General features: G+C 40.7%; 1 protein-coding gene across 7 annotated transcripts in view; it reads left to right on the top strand.

Annotated features, from left to right (window-relative positions):
* Positions 1-22137, top strand: part of ANGPT1 (angiopoietin 1) — a 368410-nt gene that overhangs the window by 188464 nt on the left and 157809 nt on the right. For all 7 annotated transcript variants that reach the window (XM_056522583.1, XM_056522585.1, XM_056522584.1 and 4 more), the window contains exons 2-3: positions 6508-6663; positions 9548-9669. In XM_056522583.1, coding sequence (XP_056378558.1) covers positions 6532-6663; positions 9548-9669 — 254 coding nt within the window. In that variant the 5' untranslated portion in view covers positions 6508-6531. The remainder of the gene's footprint in view (positions 1-6507; positions 6664-9547; positions 9670-22137) is intronic.

Raw genomic sequence — 22137 nt, 5'->3', positions numbered from 1 at the left:
AAAATTCCAAAGTCCAAAATAGTGCATTTTTGGTCACTTTTTATATCATGAAAAAATGAATAAAAAGCGATCAATAAGTCCTATCAATGCAAAAATGGTACCGTTAAAAACTTCAGATCACGGCGCAAAAAATGAGCCCTCATACCGCCCCATACACGGAAAAATAAAAAAGTTATAGGGGTCAGAAGATGACAATTTTAAACGTATTAATTTTCCTGCATGTAGTTATGATTTTTTCCAGAAGTCCGACAAAATCAAACCTATATAAGTAGGGTATCATTTTAATTGTATGGACCTACAGAATACATATCAGGTGTCATTTTTACCGAAAAATGTACTACGTAGAAACGGAAGCCCCCAAAAGTTACAAAACAGCGTTTTTTTTTAAATTTTGTCGCACAATGATTTTTTTTCCCGCTTCACCATAGATTTTTGGGCAAAATGACTGACGTCATTACAAAGTAGAATTGGTGGCGCAAAAAATAAGCCATCATATGGATTTTTAGGTGTAAATTTGAAAGAGTTATGATTTTTTAAAGGCAAGGAGCAAAAAACGAAAATGCAAAAACGGAAAAACCTCCGGTCCTTAAGGGGTTAATATAATGAGGGGGGAAAAAATTCAATATTAAAAAAATAAATAAATATATATATATATATATATATATATGTATATATATATATATATATATATATGGATATGCTTATTTTTATTTCCACATTATTATATTTTGTTAACGTCACCATCATTATTTTATCTTTACTTTGTGTTTTTTCTTCCACATTGATATACATATAGATTTTATTCTCTACTAATTGGCTTAGGCACATCATTTATCATTGCAGGTTAAGTGGCCTATAAAATATTGTTAAGGTAACTTTATATTTCACAACAAGGAGCCTGTAGAAAGAAAAAAAAATAGCTAAAAGGAAATCCATTAAGAAGCCCTCATAAGTCAAAGAGGGGCAAACCATCTGTAAAATAAATGTTTACTTTTCCCATGGGCAGATTCTGAGCCGGCACTTTGAAATAAATAGAAAAAAAACCTTGATTGTAAAATAACATGTTATCATTCCGGAACGCGACAACAGCGATAACATTAAAAGGCCTCGTACCCACCGATGTACAGGATATAATCCGCATAGGTTTATGCCATTACATTTTCTGGTTTTAAGTCACTTTCGCAATTAGTTGTTTTTTGGGGGGGAATTCTCTCGCATCAATTTCTATTTCCCGTAGCTTATATAGTGCCAACATATTCCACAGCTCTGTACAGCCCACACAATTCCCCATCTCAGACACACTGGGGCTTATTCCATGGGAAATCAATTAAAGGGTTATTCCGGCCTATGACATCTTATCCCCTATTCAAAGCATAGAGAATAAGATGTCTGATCGCGGGGGTCCAACTGCTGGGCCATTATGCCCCCTCCCATACACATGAATGGAGGGGGTGTGGCGTGATGCCACGTCTCCGTCTGGGAAAACCAGACTGAAGAAGTACCTGGCACAGAATGCCGGGTGCTCCACGAAGACCGCGGATGGACCCCCACAATCAGACATCAGACAGATAAGATGTCTAAGACTGGAACACCCCTTTAACTTATCAGTATATTTTAGGAGTGAGGGAGGAAACTCATACAAACATGAGAACAAACTAAATGTCATCCTTAGTAAGAGTTTACTATTGTAAAGTTCAAAAAAGCCCGAACAACTCTCCATTTTACTCAGAAAACCCTAAAAAAAAGGGTGGGGGCGTGGCTGCAAGGGAAAGGGGGTGTGGTCGTTGAAAAGGGGTTTGTCCCTGCCATTTTTTTTAAATCCAATCATATTTACTAATGTTTCCACAAAACATGTGTTGAATTTGAGCTCTGGAAAACCCAACATCAGAGAGCAGTATTAAAAAAGCAAAAGGTAGAGAAAAATTAGTAATTACCGTGAAAAAATAAAAACTATATTCCACTCTTAGTAAATCGGGGCCATAATGTACTTCTAAAGACAGTGCTCACATTTTTAAGGCGTCCTTTCAGAAAAACGTACAGTAAATAAAATGCTTGCTTTTATTTTCATTTTCAGGCTAGGTCTCCACACAGTTTTTTTTTTCTGGCTTTTTTTTATTTTTATATCTGCCACTGCAGTTTTTTGAGCCACAGTCAGAAGTGGATCCAGTAGGAAGGGAAATATAAAGGAAGGATGTATACTTCTCCTTCCTCATAGATCCACTTGTGACTTTGGCTCAAAAACTGCAGTGGCAGATATCCATATAACTGTAGAAATCTAGCCTTAAAGGGGTACATTTTGTTCAGAACGCTCAGAGTCGGAGGCCTTGATGGTGACATCACTCCTCGTGATGTCATGTCACGCCCCTTCCATTCATGTCTATGGGAGGGGGCGTGTTTGCTTACACGCCCCCTCCCATAGACATGAATGGAGGGGTCATGGCCGTGACTTCACGACCACTTTGAGTTTGTTTGGAACACCTGGTGCTGCAGGTGATTGTGGGGGGGCTCCAGAAGCAGGACCCCCGCAATCAGACATCTTATCCCCTATCCTTTAATTAGTGGATAAGATGTCTAGCAGCGAAATACCCCTTTAAGACGATAAAAAAATTAAGCTGTTGGGATCTACAGTGATCATCTCTGAAGGTAATCCTGGCTGCAAGTGTTTAATTTCCCTGCAGCGCCGCCACAGGGTAAATGAAGCATTACACAGTGACCATTAAAATTAAAGGGGTATTCCGGGCAAAAACATTTTATCCCCTATCCAAAGGATGGGGGATAAGATGTCTGATCATCACGGTCATCACGCCCCCTCCCATAGACATGAATGGAGGGGGCGTGGCGCGACATCACGTCCCCAATCCCGGAAACCCGGAGGTTTCCAAAACTGGAGACGCAGCTCCCGCATAGAAAATGGGTGCTGCAGGGAGATCGCGGGGGGCCTGCTGCTGGGATAGGGGATAAAATGTTTTTGCCCAGAATTCCCCTTTAAGGGGATTCCTATGTAATGTATGGACCATCTAGGTCCTCCAACAAGACACTCTTTGTAGATGTTCTCCATAGATGATGACCCTGAACAAAAGATTCCCCTTTATCAATTCTCTTTATTAAATTCCCTAAGAGGATATCTCACGAAGGCTTTTCTGAACCAGAACACTCCTCCATATACAAGACAAAGCAAAATCCCTCCTGTGGTTAGTGGATTCAACCAATAGAGCATTCCAAACAAGAACATGTATGAGACACGATTCTCCATGAGGACTTCCAAAAACATGAATCATCGGCAAAGAACAAACGTTGCACTTGATTTCTCTTGGGAACAGGAAATATATTTTCTTTTCCAAACATCTAATTCTAACAAATTACAAATTATCAGTTTCCTTTCCCCTTGGCCCTTGGTCCATGATGACCTTGTTACAATTCATCAAGTGAATAAACCTTAATGTCCGGGTTATATAGAAGACTAACTCTAAGGAGCTGAAGGCAGATTTACTGGATGCACAGTGATCGGCATCTATGCTCTGTATACATTCACATAATTATTAGGTAAATGTGCTCGTTGAATACGGCTCATACACTCAGTCATACCATGCACACGCTACAGCACTTACACGGTACACACGGTCATAGCTTATACGGTGCTTCACGCATCTCGGTACACATGTCCATAGCGTTACACGGTACAGACGCTCATAGCATGCTGTGTTATACATTTGTAGTATTCATGTTATGTGACCACACAGCATTCTCTCAGGGCATACATACTTTAGATATAATACGATAATGTAAGTTTGATTGCAGCATGTTACACGGGTCATTAGCTTGCATCACTTGCACGTTCACGACCACGCATGATGCTTAGTTCGGTTACACACAGATGTCGATGCTAGAATTTACAGACATACTCCTGACGGTCCCGTCACATCGATACATTCAACAATACACTCTCACTACTATTGCCGTCACCCTGCGCAGGTGTTAGACGTTGTAACCACACACGTGTCTTCCACACGTCTGTTAGTTCACCGGAAGTTCCGAATACAACCACTTTCTAATGGTGTGATGTACGCCACCAAGTCAGTCTCACTCATTGCCACCACACAGTATCACGGGCATATGCCACCACGCAGTTATACTGGTTTCCCGCAGCTGATAGGTTATACAGGTTACTGGAGTAGTTGCACCCTGGTAGTCACCAAGTCAGTATCACGATCACATGTTAGCACTATACGTTGACATCTGATAGTCAGCCTCTTCAATAAATTGTCGCAGACACGTCTCAAGCAAATAACATCATGACACATATGTTGGGACACATTCCCAACATACGGTACACCTTCAGAGCAACATCATCTCGACAGACAGATGGTTGTTTACCCACTATGCCTGCCACGTCCGGTGAGGGTGGCACCACACAGTTAGTTGCTACTGACACGTCTTCAGAGCAATAAGTATACGACACACAGGTGGTTGTTTACCTGTTATGCCTGCCATGTCTGCAGGGGTCGGTATGACGCAGTTAATTGCTACTGACACATCTTCAGAGCAATAACTATACGACACATAGGTGGTTGTTTACCCGTTATGCCTGCCACGTCCGCAGGAGTTGGTATCACGTAGTTAATTGCTACTGACACGTCTTCAGAGAAAGAACCATACGACACAGGTGGTTGATTTACCTGTTATGCCTGCCACGTCTGCAGGGGTCATTATGACATAAATAATTGCTACTGACACGTATTCAGAGCAATAACTATACGACACATAGGTGGGGGTTTACCCGCTATGCCTGCCACGTCTGCAAGGGGAGGCACTTCACAAGTTATTGTTACTGACACATCTTCAGAGCAATAACATTACAACACACAGGTGGTTGTTTACCCTTTATGCCTGCCACGTCTGCAGGGGGAGGCACCACGCAGGTTATTGTTACTGACACATCTTCAGAGCAATAACATCTTGAGTCATAGGCTGTTGTATACCCGTTATACCTGTCACGTCAGCAGAGGGATGCACCACGTAATTGATGCTACTGACACGTCTTCAGAGCAACAACATCACGCTTCACAGGCTGTTGTATACCCGTTCTACCTACCACGTCTGCAGGGGAGGGCACTGCGTAATTGTTATTACTGACACGTCTGCCGAGCAACTACATCACGACACGTAGGTGCTTGTGTATGCTTCATACCTGCCACACCTGCAGGAGCATACACTGCGAAGGTATTGTCACGGACACGTTTGTTTTCACAGAAATAATTTCATGACACACAGGTGGTTGCAAAGAACGGAAATATAATAAATAAGATAAAATTAAAGAGCCTCAGGTCCATAGCCACAATGACAATGACGCAACGTAGGATCTGACACGTCCATATTCACAATGGTACGCGGGATCTGTTTAGTCCACAGGCATGATGGTTCACGTACAGAACCCTAGCGCCTATGGGCATGTAGGTTGCGCAGGGACTGGTCATGTCTACAGGCATGATGGCCATGTAAGGATCGGTAAATCGCAGCGGGACGTCACTCCCAAGATCACTGAGTGGGCAGCTAATCAGTTGAAGGTATGGTTTAGTCAGGCAAGTTGCTTATTCGAGGGTAACTGATTACAAGAGATATGGCTCCACAAGGTTATCATCACCAGGTCTGTCAGGTAGCATGCTGTGTGTCACTTTTTAACAGTTTATTTTTGCCCCCTTTTTATTCCTACCAGGTTCATTTTTGCCCACTAAAGGCGTGCCCTCCATCGCGTTCATTGGGCACAAATCTGACCGTTAGGTTTAGTGTAATGTTTCCATACAGGTACGTATGTATTACTATAACCACGAGCACGAGTGTGAAGCCCCGAACACAAGTGGGAAGCCTAGTGGCTGAATTTGTGTGAGGGGCGTGAGTATCTCCGCCCCCCCCCACACGTCCAGGCGGGGCGTCTTGTAGAGATAAGTAGGGGCGGGGGTATATAACACCCCTGCTCCTAGGGGAGGGGCGTTCAGGATGTCCGTAGGACCCCTCCCAACCCTCCCTCTTTTTCAAATAATCACTACAGGGCATGCCCACTAAAGGCGTGCACCCCGTCGCGGTCATTGGGCACAAATCTGACCGTTAGGTTTAGTGTAATGTTTCCATACAGGTACGTATGTATTACTATAACCTCGAGCACAAGTGTGAAGCCCCGAACACAAATATATATATATATATATATATATATATATATATATATATATTTATTTATTTATTTACACCAAACATGGTTAATTCAACTCTGTGCAGGACTGTATTTTTCATAGTATGACTTCCAATATGAATAGTATGTATAGAGTGACTTCTAATATCTATAGTATGTATAGTGTGACTTCTAATATGTTTAATATCTATAGTATGTATAGTGTGACTTCTAATATGTTTAATATCTATAGTAAGTATAGTGGGACTTCCAATATGTTTAATATGTATTGCATGTATAGTTTGACTTCCAATCCTCTTACATATCCTGATGTCCTTTTATAGCTGGAGAACTACATAGTGGACAATATGAAATCTGAGATGGTCCAGATGCAGCAAAATGCAGTTCAGAACCAGACCGCAACCATGTTGGAAATAGGAACGAGCCTTCTGAGCCAAACTGCGGAGCAGACGAGGAAACTTACAGACGTGGAAACACAAGTAAGTGAGCGTGTAAGTGTGCAAAAATCATTGGCCCTGCTTATAATACCTGTCCATGGGTTGTGTCTGGTACTGCATCTCAGCTGTAGAGAAGAGAATGAGGCTGAGCTGCAATACCACATACAGCCTGTGGACAGGTATGGCACTGTTTTTGAAAGAAAGCAGCCAAAACAGAGAAAACAATGGGACTCTGTTGCAACAGTTTTTCCGCCGTGTGAACATAGCCTCATGCAGACATAGCAGAAGATGTGCGGCTGTGCGTGGCTAGTAGTAGCGGCCACTATTTTGAGGAATTTTTATTTAAATGAAACTCAAAAATTTTGATACATTTTTGGGAAATTTGGAACAAATTCAATAACATTTTTGCTTATCTCTAGTTCATGGAATAGTAAATATCAGAAGAGCCCCCATTTAATATTTTACTCTCATTCCTATACACACCCCTGTAAATGTAACTTAGAAAATGTATCCTGAAGATGGAAAAGTGAAGTGGATGGTGGCGGCGTAGAGCGCCTTCCCTTGTTCTAGTTCTATGCCAGTCATTAGGTATAGTGAATGTACCATTCATCTGTGGGTTAAGGTCACCACGTAAACTAAACAACATTTCAGTTCAAATAAACATGGGGGCTGATAGCTGCGGGCGATATGCCTTATCTAAATACATTACTCGGGTCTATTAATCCTTCTTTGAACTGAATTATTAATTTCCTATTGAGTGCTCTTGTGCGTAGATTTATTTTGCTTGTGGAAATACTACACTGGCTTCAGAGTAATTGCTGCGACATTCACACTAATTCTCAATGAAGACAAACAAGCAGCAATGTTTTCGTCTTTTCTTAGCTGAACGAATTTCTTGCTAAGAAAATGTAAAAAAAATGTTTTCAAGGTAGCAATTAGATAGAAATAAATACAATAAACCCTAGATACAATAGATACAAGAGATGCATACTTATAATAATAATAATAATAATAATAATAATAATAATGCTCATAATACACATTCATACTCAATAGTCATACAGCAGCCTTCATTTTCTTACATCACAACTGAAACCATGTGTTTCATTACAGTAACTTGGTCATGTGATCACCAGTCTGATTTTTCAAACTTTTCAGTGCTTAAAGGGGTACTCCGGTGGAATTTATTATTATTATTTTTTTCAAATCAACTGGTGACAGAAAGTTATACAGATTTGTAAATTACTTCCTATATAAAAATGTAATCCTTCAAGTACTTACTTATCAGCTGCTGTATGCTCCACAGGAAGTTGAGTAGTTCTTTCCAGTGTGACCACAGTGCTGACACCTCTGTCCGTGTCAGGAACTGTCCAGAGCAGGAAAATCCCCATAGCAAACCTCTTCTGCTCTGGACAGTTCCTAACACGGACAGAAGTATCAGCAGAGAGCAATGTGGTCAGACCGGAAAGAACTACACATTTTCCTCTGGAGCATACAGCATCTGATAAATACTGCAAGGAAGACAATTGTTATATAGAAATAATTTACAAATCTGTATGACTTTCTGGCACCAGTTGAATTGAATACATTTGTTTTTCACTGAAGTACCCCTTTAAAGTGTCAGAACAGGATGTCAGTTCTGGGTCAGCTGACTTCCTGTGAACTACAGGATGATGTAATCGCCTACTAAATCCTTCCTACCAGCTCTCAGACCCCTCCCTATTCAGCTCCATATGTATGTTGCTTCTGCTGCTATCTCTATGGGATCAGGATCTATAGTAAATAAAGAACCTCCCCCCGAGGAGGTGTTCACACACTGCATGTTTACATTTTCAAAAAAATCTGATTTGTCCAAAATGAACTTCTTAGGATCCATTTCAGATTTGTTTACTTTCTGTCCCTGTTCACAGAGCAGCCCGGGGGTAAATGGTAATGTTGTTTGCATTGCAGCTTCCATTCACTACATTCACCCGATCCAGCCATTCAATGTATTGTACAGGAGCAGGAACATCTGCCCTTTGATAGGAGTCCCCGCTCCTGTATACACTTTAGGTGATATTCACAGAGCAACAAGTGGACATTCTAATGAGGATCTAAATCAAAATGAATCATAGATTGGCCGATTCGGACCCCAACCCTTTTCGGGAGATCTGCACATCTCTATTTGGGAAAAACACAGCTATGTTTTTCTTATCCTGCAAAACATCTTTAAAAAAAAATAAAAAATTAGTGTCCCACGACTATAAACCATAATCCTCGTTTTCTAATCAAATCTACAAAACTATCTATGACTGCCGGATGATGGATTTTTGGACGGCACTGTAATAGTCATTGGTTTCCAAGCAAAATATGAGAACTCTATTATTAAAATATGGATTGTTTAACCCAAACAATTACGCAGAATGTGGGACTCGGAGCGCAATACGCCAACGACAACCCATGCCGGTCCCAAGATTTAACACGCGTTTTGGTTTTCTTTCAACAGTCTGGTTCAATCTGAAGTTGCAGCAATTATTTGATCATTTAGCAAAAGCAAATCCGATGTTTTTTTAGTTCCCCGGATCCCTCGGCTACATCAATACTGCCCAACTGTAGATTTAGTCGTACGAAACCCTTGTGCAAAAATAAAATACGACAATCAAACCTGACAGGTCTCCCAGGCCAATGTGTCATCAAATGAAGCTTTCTCTAGGACCACCGTGAAAATACCAGGGGAGATGGAGAACTGCAGGTTTATAATAACATTTACTTATGGTTCAATGACATACAGTCTTAGCCGTAAGACTCTCTTACACTATCACACTGGGCTTGTTTGCTTTCCATCACATTTTGTTAGACTAGGTTATATATTTTCATGCTTCTATCACTAATAATGTAAAACGACAATTTTATATATCGCAGTTATTTTTTCTCTTTTTTTTTCCAGGTTCTCAACCAGACGTCCAGACTAGAGATTCAGCTGTTAGAAAACTCATTATCGACCTATAAACTAGAAAAACAGCTTATTCAGCAGACGCACGAAATTATCAAAATCCATGAAAAAAACAGGTAATCCCATCTCCGTCATGATGTATAACATTAGCTAAAGACAATGATTAAAATATAGTATATCTCTATCTATCTACTGTATCTATCTATCAAATAAAATAAAATAAATTATATATATATATATATATATATATATAAATATCTCTCTCAAAGACACATTTGCGAGCACTAACACTTTGTCACATGTTACTTCTATACCTCACATACAACATTTCTGTCTCTTTGGTACATGTTACTTATATGTCAAATAAAAATATATGATAGTTAAATTAACCCTAACCTACCCCTTTATGTGAAGGATGGGGTTTTTGTTTCAAGTCCCATGCAAGTATATGGGACTTCCGATACCTTACTCCACAAGCTCCGCTCTGCATCTCCTGGTGAATGCATGAGTCCAGCTTACATCATCAGCAGACTACCACTTAGACTTTTGTGATGTAATCTCTAGCTGTAATCCCTTCTACCTTTTATTAGAATGTTATTATCAGCAGCGGCAGTTTACTGCTTAGGCCAGAGCTGCTTATATGATGTAATTCCTTCCTTGCTTTGATTCTTTCTGCGCTCATGGAACAGTGCAAAGCAAATGGATCAATACCGTACTGTAAATTACCCCCCAGCACAGTGAAAGCCTGTTCTGTTCAGTTTGTTCTTTTTTAGCAGCACCATGTCATGGCATTGCAGAGAGAAAGAAGTAGGTGCTGTCCTGTGATTAGGCCAGATGAGGAATGGAAAGGAAGTGCCTGTTAGAGTAATGCTAGAAAATAGCCTAGCTCTAGTCCCATCACATTAACCCCTTAACGACGAGCCCCATAAATGTACTTCCTGGTGAGCTGGTACTTAACGCACCAGGACGTACATTTGCGTCCTAAGCATAACCGCGAGCATCGGAGCGATGCCCGGATCATGCTCGGCAGGTCCCGGCTGCTGATCGCAGCCAGGGACCCGCCTGTAATGGCGGACACCCACGATCCTGCAGATGTTCACCATTAACACCTCAGATGTCGTGATCAATACAGATCACGGCATCTGCAGCATCGCGGTCACTAAAATGGATGATCGGATCGCCCGCAGCGCTGCCGCGGCGATCTGATCATCCAGCACGGCAGACGGAGGTCCCCTCACCTGGCTCCGCTGCCTTCCCGGTGTCTTCTGCTCTGATCTGCCTTCCCGCAGACCAGAGCAGAAGATGACCGATAATCCAGATCAGTGCTGTGTCCTATACATAGCACTGAACAGGATTAGCAATCGAGTGATTGCTATAAACAGTCCTCTATGGGGACTATTAAATTGTAAAAATAAAAGTAAAAAAAGTAAAAAAATAAAGTAAAAAAAATGTGAAAAAACCCTTTCCCCCCAATAAAAACGTAAATTGTCCCATTTTCCCTATTTCTCCCCCAAAAAGTGTTAAAAAATTTTTTATATATATATTTGGTATCGCCGCGTGCATAAATATCTGAACTATTAAAATAAAATGTAAATGATCCCGTACGGTGAACGGAGTGAACGGAAAAAAAAAAAAAAAAAAGTCCAAATTAGATGGATATGGATAAAAAGTTCTATATAAGCAAATATGGTATCAATAAAAAGTACAGATCACGGTGCAAAAATGAGCCCTCATAACACAGCTTATACGGAAAAAAGGAAAAAGTTATAGGTCTTTAAAATAGGGGAATTTTAAACGTACTAATTTGGTTAAAAAGTTTGCGTTTTTTTTAAGCGCAACAGTAATGGGAAAGTATGTTATCCTGGGTATCATTTTAATCCTATTGACCCAAAGAATAAAGAACACAAGTCATTTTTACCGTAAATTGTAGGGCGTGAAAACAAAACCTTTCAAAATTAGCAAAATTGCGGTTTTCTTTTTAATTTCACCACACAAATAGTATTTTTTGGGTTGCGCCATACATTTAATGGTAAAGTGAGTGATGGCATTACAACGGACAACTGGTCGCACAAAAAACAAGCCCTCATACTAGTCTGTGGATGAAAATATAAAAGAGTTATGATTTTTTGAAGGCGAGGAGGAAAAAACAAAAACGTAAAAATTAAATTGTCTGCGTCCTTAAAGGGTAGCTCCCACCATCCTATTTTTTTTTGCTAGCCCGTCCCCCCTCCCCTGCTATGGCACTAGCCCGTTCACTCCTCCCCCCCAACCCCCCCCCCCCCCCTCGCCCCGCATACCCCGTTCCCTCATTACACTTTCAGTTACTGCAGTGTCCGGCAGCGGGTGTGCATGGACAGCGGCGGCAACAAGGCGACGGTGGCGATGTGCGGGAGGAGTGGCCTCCCAGCCAGTGGCCGGGGAGCCAATGCACTCGCTCCCGCCTGTCTGATTGACAGGCAGGGAGCGAGTGCAGCCTAACTGAAAAAGGACTGATTGCCACTCCAAAATCAGTCCTTTTTCAGTGGCCGGTTTTTAAATGTAAATTAAACCTTTTTAATGAAAAAAAAAATAATGAAAGTATATTAGAGATATGTTGTAGTACATAAGTACTACAACATATCAAAAAATAAAGTTGGTGACAGTGCCCATTTAAGGCCCAAATTGCCTGCGTCCTTAAGGTTAAATGTAGAGAATGATAAACAGCTGTGCCCCATGAAATAGACTCCCAGGGCCTCAATAATAGCAGTGAGAGCACTAAAATCACCTTGTCATCTTGACAACTCTAAAGGGTTAAAGAGATACTCTGGTGATTTAGCCCTATGCAAAATCTGCTTAGGTGGGAGGGTTTTTTTTTTTCACTGTCCCCCTCCCAGAGCGAGTTCTAAATGGGGTTTAATCACCAGAGTACCCCTTTAATATAACAAAACCAGGAAGGTTTTTAAAATTCTTTTGAAAGCACAAATAACACCTTCAGAGATTACTGCATTATAAGGTTAGCTCCCTCTAGTGGAGGCTATAGGTTGTTATAATGTTGTGTTTTAAACCTTCTATTTGCCCTTATGAGTTAATTTTATCAGAGTCTGGACCAACTGGAGGATTGTTTGGTACTTTTTTGGGCCAGTCCAAGTTTGGCTTAGTGATGTCAGTGATTATTGTGTGATATAAAGAAAAAAGAACATATATTACATGATAAATGAATTTATATTAATTTATCATGCACTAAATAATATATTATTATGTATTATGTTGTTTTACAATTTATTTAGGCTTTTCATACTTTTTTCTTTCCATTTCCCATGGTAAGACTAGTACTGAGATCTGTTTAACCTACTGATAAAAGTGAAGACAGTACCAGACTGGGATAGTAAAGGAAAGATTTAGTGATATTGTTTGGTACATTAAAGACAAGAATAATGTGTTCATAATTGATTTCTCATGAGGAATCTGTTTAACTGGAAATTACACAAACCAATAACTTTCAATAAGAAAAATTGGCAAGAAATTATAAAACGTGCAGCCAAGACTATGTCTGCCCACGGTGTGATCCAGACAGTTTTCTTTATTGTCTATTCTATTATTGTTAAATGTTGCCACTTTATATGAGATTTTTCAGGTTTTATTAAGATAAGATGTAAAGAAATATAATTTTATGATAGATAGATAGATAGATAATAGATATGAGATAGATAGATAGATAGATAGATATGAGATAGATAATAGATATGAGATAGATAGATAGATATGATATATATATATATATATATATATATATATGAGATAGATAGATAATAGATAGATAATAGCTAGATAGACCAATAGATAGATAAATAGATATTAGATAGAGATAACCTTAAACTCCTTTGTTTTAATTTAATATCTGACTGTTTTCAACATCAAAGACCATTCAGTGTCACGTTAGAATTCCTCTGCTATTGACTTCATTGCTTCCCCCTTGATGAACTTAGCTCAGAGAAAGCCATGATGCATGTTTACAAGTTTTTTTCATGTGAACGTACCCTAATAGGGTCACTAATACACCTTATTAATAGTACTGTTCACCTCATATGAACCAAAGGGACATTTTGGGTTCCCACAAACTTCAAGACCAACAGTAGGTGTGACGACTTTTGTAACCTCTATACAGTGCCCCCTCTCCAAAACAATCTGATCACAAGTTGTCCGCTGTTAGTGTGGTATCCATGAGTACAATGAGTGTCACGGTGTAGGCCAGCTGTTAGGAGCAGTTCTACAGATATGTATGTCATGTATAAAAAGAGGCATGGACTCAAGGGACAGGGACATAATACTCCCCCTTTATAAAGCATTGGTACGGCCTCACCTGGAATATGCTGTTCTGTTTTGGTCGCCTGTTCATAAAAGGGACACTGCGGAGTTGGAAAGGGTGCAGAGACGTGCGACTAAACTAATATGGGGCATGGAACATCTTAGCTGTGAGGAGCGATTAAAGGAGTTACAATTGTTTAGTCTTGAGAAGAGACGTTTAAGGGGGGATATGATAAACGTATATAAGTATATAAATGGCCCATACAAAAAATATGGAGAAAAACTGTTCCAGGTTAAACCCCCCCAAAGGACGAGGGGGCACTCCCTCCGTCTGGAGAAGAAAAGGTTTAGTCTAAAGGGGCGACACGCCTTCTTTACCATGAGGACTGTGAATTTATGGAACGGTCTACCTCAGGAACTGGTCACAGTAGGAACAATTAACAGCTTTAAAACAGGGTTAGATACATTCCTGGAACAAAATAACATTAATGCTTATGCAGAATTATAAAACTACATCCCTTCCCCTCATCCCCTTACACCCTTCACTTCAATTCCCTGGTTGGACTTGATGGACGTATGTCTTTTTTCAACCATACTAACTATGTAAGACTATGTAAGACTATGTAACGTGGCCAGCTGATGTGGCTAACCTGATGCCCCCTGTGTGTCCAACAACCCTTTCTTCAACTGAATTGTCCCCTTAGTGCAAAATGCAGGAATGAGACTTCTGGACACGAGGATTATGTGAAACTTGAATGAGTTACTGTGCACAGATAGTACAATGCAGTTGTTTTAGCACAGTGTGGAATGTTATAGTCTTTGATGCAGAGTAGTTGGTCACCGTCCAAGCAGATTTACCGAGAAGTGCTGTAAGCATGGGTAAGTGTAGTGACCAATACAGATGGAGACGGAAAACAGTTTCATGAACTTCTCTACTAGTGAGGATCTACACAAGTTGGCTTATAGTGGTGCAACACAAAACCTTGTTGTGGCACAGTACCCGAAGGGATATTTTCAATGATATGATAGCCACCCAGCACTAACTCCGACCTTAGGTCACTGAAGAGATTAGTGTATGCAGAGGAACCATTGTTTAGCGTTATTTTTCTCAGACTCAGGCAAAGATCCTTAGAGTTGAAGACTTGAAGCACTTTATCCTCACAGCAAGGACTGAGACAAGACAGTGACTTGCTTGTGGATGGTTCTAACTCATGCAGGATAAATCTTAGTAATATCACTTTTTAGGCCTAGGTGTAAGTATACACTAGCTAGAGTAGAGCTAGAAGATGTTGTTATGGTCAGAGCTAAACCTCAAATAGTTTTTAGGTCCACCCCTCTACTGGAAGAGGGGCCTGGACTAGGTACTCTTCCCACAGACCTCATTGGAGTCATAAGCTAGGGAGCATCATGTGACCAATGCATCATTCATCTGATACAACAGTAATACAAATTTTAACTTTCATACTCTACAGTGTAGGCTGTTGATGTAGTGCAATGCACAAAAGCAGATTCATGCAGTTTGCAAATGGCAGTGACAGCAGGGTATGTGGACTTTATGGCAGCTGTAATGAAAGGAAGTCAATTGACAGTCTCTTGTACAATATGGTCTTCCTTAAAGACTAGAAACTGCATACAGAGGTATGTGAGGTGGGAGCACAGGGCACAGGGCACACTGCACCCCAAGTGACAGATGTCTGAGGATTAGAGGGTAGCTCAACTAAAGGAGTTAAATTTCTTTCCTCTAGTGCTGAGGTACTAGTCTGGCCTGGCCAAATGTAGGTATGGGGGTGCTGCCAAAAACATTAGTGCAATACTGTCCACTACAGTAGAACACTCTTTAGCCATACAATTGGTGTTGGCATGGCCATCATTTGGTGTTTGGCTTTATCCATTAGTCGACAGCAGCTCATGCCGAATCCTATTGGTGTTCAGCCGGTGACATCAGATGAATGCCAGAGGCCCAGAGAAATGGAGAGCCTATAGCTTGTGTAGAGTATTAAAGGGAGAACTGAGCAATACATACTATCTATTAGCTTTCATCTTTAATAAAGTTTATTTGCCCCTTCCACCATCCCACATGTGAGTTAGCTCCCCCTTTTTTTGTCTAGAATGGAAATGTGTGAAGTGGGGGAGTTAATTATATAACCCTGCCCACAAGGGGGCACCCTATTAAAAACCTGCATCTAAACATCCCTGACCCTAGGCTTTTCTCCCAAGCTTAGGGTCATGGTTAGGTTAGTTTCCTGTCTTATCCTGACCTCAATCAGTATAGTAGGTGATAAAAACTTTCCATTTTCTATGTAGTAGGACGTGCCATACTCCAGACATATGTTGTTCATTAATGTTTCTCAGTATCACAATGAGTCTCTGTCATTTGCAGTGATAAAACAATGGATCCCCATGTATATTTCCATACCGCTCATAAGAAATCCAGAATAGGGCTGAATGTGCACGTCTGCCCCACATCCAGACAAAAGCCGCGCACACAAAAGATTGGCAGCTGCTCACACTAGGTGCTTTGTCCTGGGGACGTGTAGAAGGATCAAAGCGGAAAATTCTCTCTTGCAGAACTTGTTGGCGATTCTTCCTATCACCCCGTTTTTTTGTGTCTTGTCACTTGCTGTAAATGCTTATAACACAATCTGCTGGCTCTTTGTCTGGGATCACAGTTCAGTAATCCAGGCTAGAAATTTCAGCTTTTTATTAAGTTCTATGACATACACTTGGGATGGATTTTTATCAATCCTTACTGCTGATAAATGGTGTGAAAGGTCACACATTCCTGCACAGATTGGTGTGCAAAATGAGGCTTGCTCAGAAATCTGCAACTTATTTTTGGGCCAGATAACTGGCATGTAAGCCTTGATAAATCCCTCTCCCTCCCCCACTAAGGTATATACACCAGTGGTCTCAAACTGTGGACATTCAGATGTTGTAAAACTTCAATTCCCAGCATGCCCGGACAGCCAACGGCTGTCCGGGCATTCTGGGAGTTGAAGTTTTGCAACATCTGGAGGGCTAAATTTGAGACCACCGATGTAGACACTGGATTCACATTTGTCCGGCAACCGGCATAGCTTCCCTCCGGTGTTTACTGGAATAAAACTGATGCTAGAAGTGATCCCATTCGAATGGGACAGTTCAAAATCATCTAGCGTCCATTTTGACGCCGGATGGTTGGACACACCGGATGGCACCGGACAAGGGAACAGAGCTTGCTGTTGTCATCGGTCATGGCATCAGTTGCGTCGCGATCTAGGCTGAGTTCACCTATGCTGGACGCCGGACATTTGTGAACCCAGCCTCACACACTCATATAAGCTTGTTTGTTGGACATCCCATTCGAAAACCAAGGCAATAGGCCCCTGTTCCCACAATAACAGCTTCCACTCTTCTGGGAAGACTTTTTCAAAAAGTCTTCAAGTTATTCTGTTGAAATCTTAGCTCCTTTAGCTCAAAGAGCCTTTGTAAGGCCAGTAAGATGGTCAGGCTAACAATTTGTGTTTTAGATCGTTACAGAGGTGTTTGATGGAGTTAAGATCGGGGTCTCTGCAGACACTTGAGTTCCTCTACAACAGACCTATCGAGCCAAGCCTTTATCAACCTCACTTTCTGGAATGGACAAGAGCCACCCCCTAACTGTAGCTTTCAATGGAAATAAGCATTCAAACCATAGAAAAGAAACTCCACACCATCATCCCATCTCCATTAAATTTAACAGTAGGCACCATACGTTCTAAGGAGTAGTATACTCCAAACCCAGATTAATCCACCATTACAGAGAATACATTTACAGAGTGCTCCAGAATCCAGTGGTGTAGAGTAAAGTTGCCTTACTCCAGCACCTGCTTTTCTCCTGGCATGGTGACCATAGGCTTGTGTGTACTTGACGCTCCCAATGCACAATTCTTCTGCTGATGTCACATTCAGAGGCAGCTTGAAGCTGTGTAACAAATGGTAGTGTTGAGCGGCAAAGGCCATATTCGAATTTGCGATATTTTGTGAATATATGGACGAATATTTTTCATATATTCGCAAAATTCGCATATTCGCGGCCTTTTTTTTTGACTATGCACCATAAAATTTGCATGCGCATTCACCATAAAATTGGCAAGCGCATGCGCAATATCAAGTGATAAAAGAGCTAAAGGAAGGGAGAGATCAATATGCGCGATAATTTCGGGTGCCCGTCAGTCTGACACAGTAACTAGTATTGGAGCCTTGTTTACAACACAAGCTGGAAGCAGGGAGGGATGATCACTGTGATGTGTACTGTGAAAAAAATGTGAATATTCGTAATTGCTAATATTTAGCGCTATATTCGCAATATTCGTGATTTCGGGAATATGCGATATTCGCGATAAATATTCCCATTGCAAATATTCACGCCCAACACTAGTGAATGGTGCAATTTTTACGCATTACACAATTCAGCAGTCGGCAGTAGAGATGAGTAACATTCTGAGGCGATTTTTCTCAGAATTGTATTTATCTGAATCTGATTTTTTTTTTAAGTTTCAGATTTGGGGGAATTGCAATGTTAGCAATGCCGCTAACATTTGTTGGGCTGGGCGCAAAGCAAATTTGTGTCACCCAAAAGTAAGTGGTGATGCTTAGGGCATTTCTGCTTACACTTACAGCTTTGCTCTGCCCCCAATGAATGTAACGGAGCAGAGAGGCAAACTTTTGTCATTTGAGAGTAGTCCTTGCTCCTGTACACATGTGAATGCCCATCAAAGTAGATTAAATTTGATGGCCACTTTGAGTAAATACTCAGAACTCAGCTAATTTTTAGTCAGCAGACTCACTCTGTGAGTCTGTGTTCTACTACTTCATTGGTCGGAAAAAGAGAGAAAAATTAACACGAAAGCGCCCCTGGTGAAGTATGTTAGGCACAGGTTTAGAGATACTGATTATAACACTCACCCTGTGGTGTTGCGCTCAGAGCACAACATCTGAATGTGCATGTAGAATAGAATGGGGTCCTGCAGCTTGGTTCCGCCAATCCAAGATATCATCAAATTAGAAAGAATCTGAAAGGCTGCACTTTTTTTGGATGCAGACTTTTCCCAAAAAATTGCAACCTTTCAGATTCTTTCTAATTTCCGTAGCATTTGAGGACACATGAGGACACATGGTTTGACAGCAGTAGTGCATGGACCAGGTTTTCAAAAATGCAAGTCACTGGGGTCTGGCGCTTTGAAAAAGTTCAGTTTTTATGCCTTTTCTGCTGCCTACACTACCTGGTTAACCAAGGCAGATCTAGCAAATCAAGAACTTGTGGCAAAGATGGCATCACAAATGATACCAGATTATGTGCCTATGCATATTATGTGCTATGAAAGGGCAGTTGTCAACAATGAGCTCATACGTTGGGTGAAAAGACTTACTGCATTTCGGTCGGGTTGGATTTAATGATGCCATCACCCACACTCCAATTATGAAGACAGGACTAAGCTAAGCACAACCTGTACATCTATGAGTAGGTTCAGTGCTAGGTGTAAGTGTAAGGTGTGGTTATCTACACTGACACGACCACAGACCAAATTAACAATAAATAGTTGAAACCACATTCAACCAAAATTCATTTTCACTGTAGCCTGTCAATGAGATTTTAGGCACATACTATATAGTCTTTGGGCTGCCATTAGAGTTGAGTGAGCTTTCCAAAAGTACAGCTCGACAGCCTCCCTTAACTTTTGGCGGTGATATGGTTTCAAGTAGTGAAAGGGTTAACTCTTTTGTCACAGTAAACCAGCAAATCTGTTGGTTTACTGTAATTTCTTGCTGGGCTGAGTGCTATGCACCAGTCCAATAAGGAAGAAGTTAATTAGCGCTACTAAGCAGTGTTAGTTAACTTCTTGGGGGGGGGGGGGGGGGGGGATGTATACATTATACAGACAGTTAAAGGTGTACTATGGCACTTTTTATTATTAATCCTCCATGCCTGGGCTGCAAAATGAAACAAAACAAACTTTAACTCACCTGCCTACATTCCCCCCATTGCTCCGATATTGGTGTCCTGTTCTGCAGTCCATGTCACACTGCTCGTCCGCAGCAATGTCCCACAACGGGGGAATGTAGGAAGGTGAATTAAAGTTTGTTTTGTTTAATTTTGCAGCCCGAACACGGAGGATTAATAATAAAAAGCACCATAGTACTCCTTTAAGAAAGCCATACTAACCACCTTGTTTCTGGTCCCGGCCTCTTCTTGTGTAGTCCCGCCTCTAGTGATGGTGTCATTAGGGGGCAGAGCTAAACATTGAGAGACCCGGACCAATGATAAGATATAAGATAATTATCACTTTCTTCACTGTATACATTATACATATATTATGCATATACCCCCTTCCCCCAAAAAAGTCAACTAAGCAGCCCTAATAACTCCTTCCTTGCTGGGCTGAGCTGTACATACAGGTACCAGCGGCTGGCAATGTTCGGAAGTTCATCCAGCCGCGAACCCTCCCAATGTTAGGATCAAATCTGAGTTCGGGGGGGGGGGGAACGACTTGGCTCCATTAACTCTAGCTGACATCTATCGGCTAATACAATAAACAACTTCTAGTTCTGCTCATTTCTTCTATTTATGTCTTCCCCACCCTTACGCTGTCCTAAGAAAAAGTGTCAGTGTTGCCCAAAGCAGCCAAAAGCCAACTCTAATAATTCTTATACATGAGGCCCATTGTGGTTTTTAGCTGGCGCTTCTATTCGCTCCTCCTCATTCACCAAGTTTCCAGATTCCTTGTGGTCATTTTTATTACACCACTTGCTTTATTGTGTTGTACTATTGAAAACTTTAATAGACATTATTGAAACAGGAAACTACAACATTTAACCCCTAGAGGACCAGAATATATATTTCGTTTTTCCCTTCTGGCATTTCAGTCATAACTTTTTTTTTTTTTTTTTTTTTTTTGTTCCATTTATCTTTGAGGCTTTGTTCTTTTTTTTTCTTACAGTACCAGTTGTACTTTACGTAGGTGCCATTTTTTCATACATATACATTAGCATTCCATTTATGATTTTTATTTGGTAATGCTGCATGAAAAATTGGCTTTTAGGTTATGCTATACATAGTCATTATACACAATTTCACATAAATGTATATCATTTAATGTTTTTAGGAATGTATTTATAATAAAGTTTATTTATAGTAAAAAAATGCATATTTTTGCTTTACAGATTTTCTGTTCTAAAAGTTTTTATTGATAGAATTTCAAACAACAAATAACAAATAAATGGACAAAAAATCAGCAAATACAACTTTACATTGCTAAAAACATAAAATTATATAAAATAATTTTTTTATATGCATTAGCATTTAGTGGGAATTTTATATATTTACATATTGATGCATTAGCCGAAGACCCAGTGCTGTCTGCCTATACTAGTTTAAAGCCTACAGAGGTATCAATGAGGAAATCTCTGCCATCAACAGTGGTGTGTTTCCCATACTTTCACACTTTCAAAGAAATGTTCCAGGTACTTTTACCAGTGCCAATCCTGTCTGTGCTTAATTCCTGGTTTTCATCCTTTTATTGTTTCTAATTCCCTTGTTTAGTTTTCACACACTGCATGCAGTTCATGGAGAAGGAGGGACATTCCCTTGCTTGCCCTCTCATCTCATGTGGGATCTTCCTCCCTCCCTCCTTAGAGCTGATAACTGGTGGCTCTGTGAGGCTTTATGACATGCCCCCCAGCTCAAAGCACTGGTGGATAGACAAGACAGGAGCCTGCACAGAAGCCCACACTTTCTGTATTTTGTCTCAGCTGAGAAACACAGGCAAAAACAGCAAGGACAAGTAGGTGTTCTGGACAGAGGCAGGACCCCTAGTGGTAAGAAGTATAGAGTGTTTTTGCCCAGTATATATTGCAAATATTCATATAGGCCCTTATTTACTAAGAGTGTTGTGTAGGTTTCTTTGTGGGTTTTAATTCCCCACAATATATTTTTCACAGTATTTACTAAGGTTTCCCTACATTTTGCACTTTTCCCTACATTTTGCTTTTTTATACACATGCTGTGTTCTGTAGGGGTTTTCCTCTGTGAAAACCTTAGTAAAAATGTCGGGTTTTTGTGAAAATGTCGAGAACACGCCTCTTTTCGGTGACCCCACCCCCTTTTCCTGATGGTCACGCCCCCTTTTCAGGTTTTCTAAGCAAAATGGAGAGTTAGTCAGGGTTTTTTCAATTCTGGCGCAAAATCTGGCGCACATCCCGACAAAACATTTCGGGTTTGCAATGGTAAATGACAGTGCCCACTTAATGCTAATTGTGACAATTACAGGGCTAAACTTTGA

Source organism: Hyla sarda, chromosome 5 (genome assembly GCF_029499605.1).
Source record: "Hyla sarda isolate aHylSar1 chromosome 5, aHylSar1.hap1, whole genome shotgun sequence".
Taxonomy (NCBI): Eukaryota; Metazoa; Chordata; class Amphibia; order Anura; family Hylidae; genus Hyla; species Hyla sarda.
Note: the sequence above shows the minus strand (reverse complement) of the source record. Positions and strands in the feature narration are given on the sequence as shown.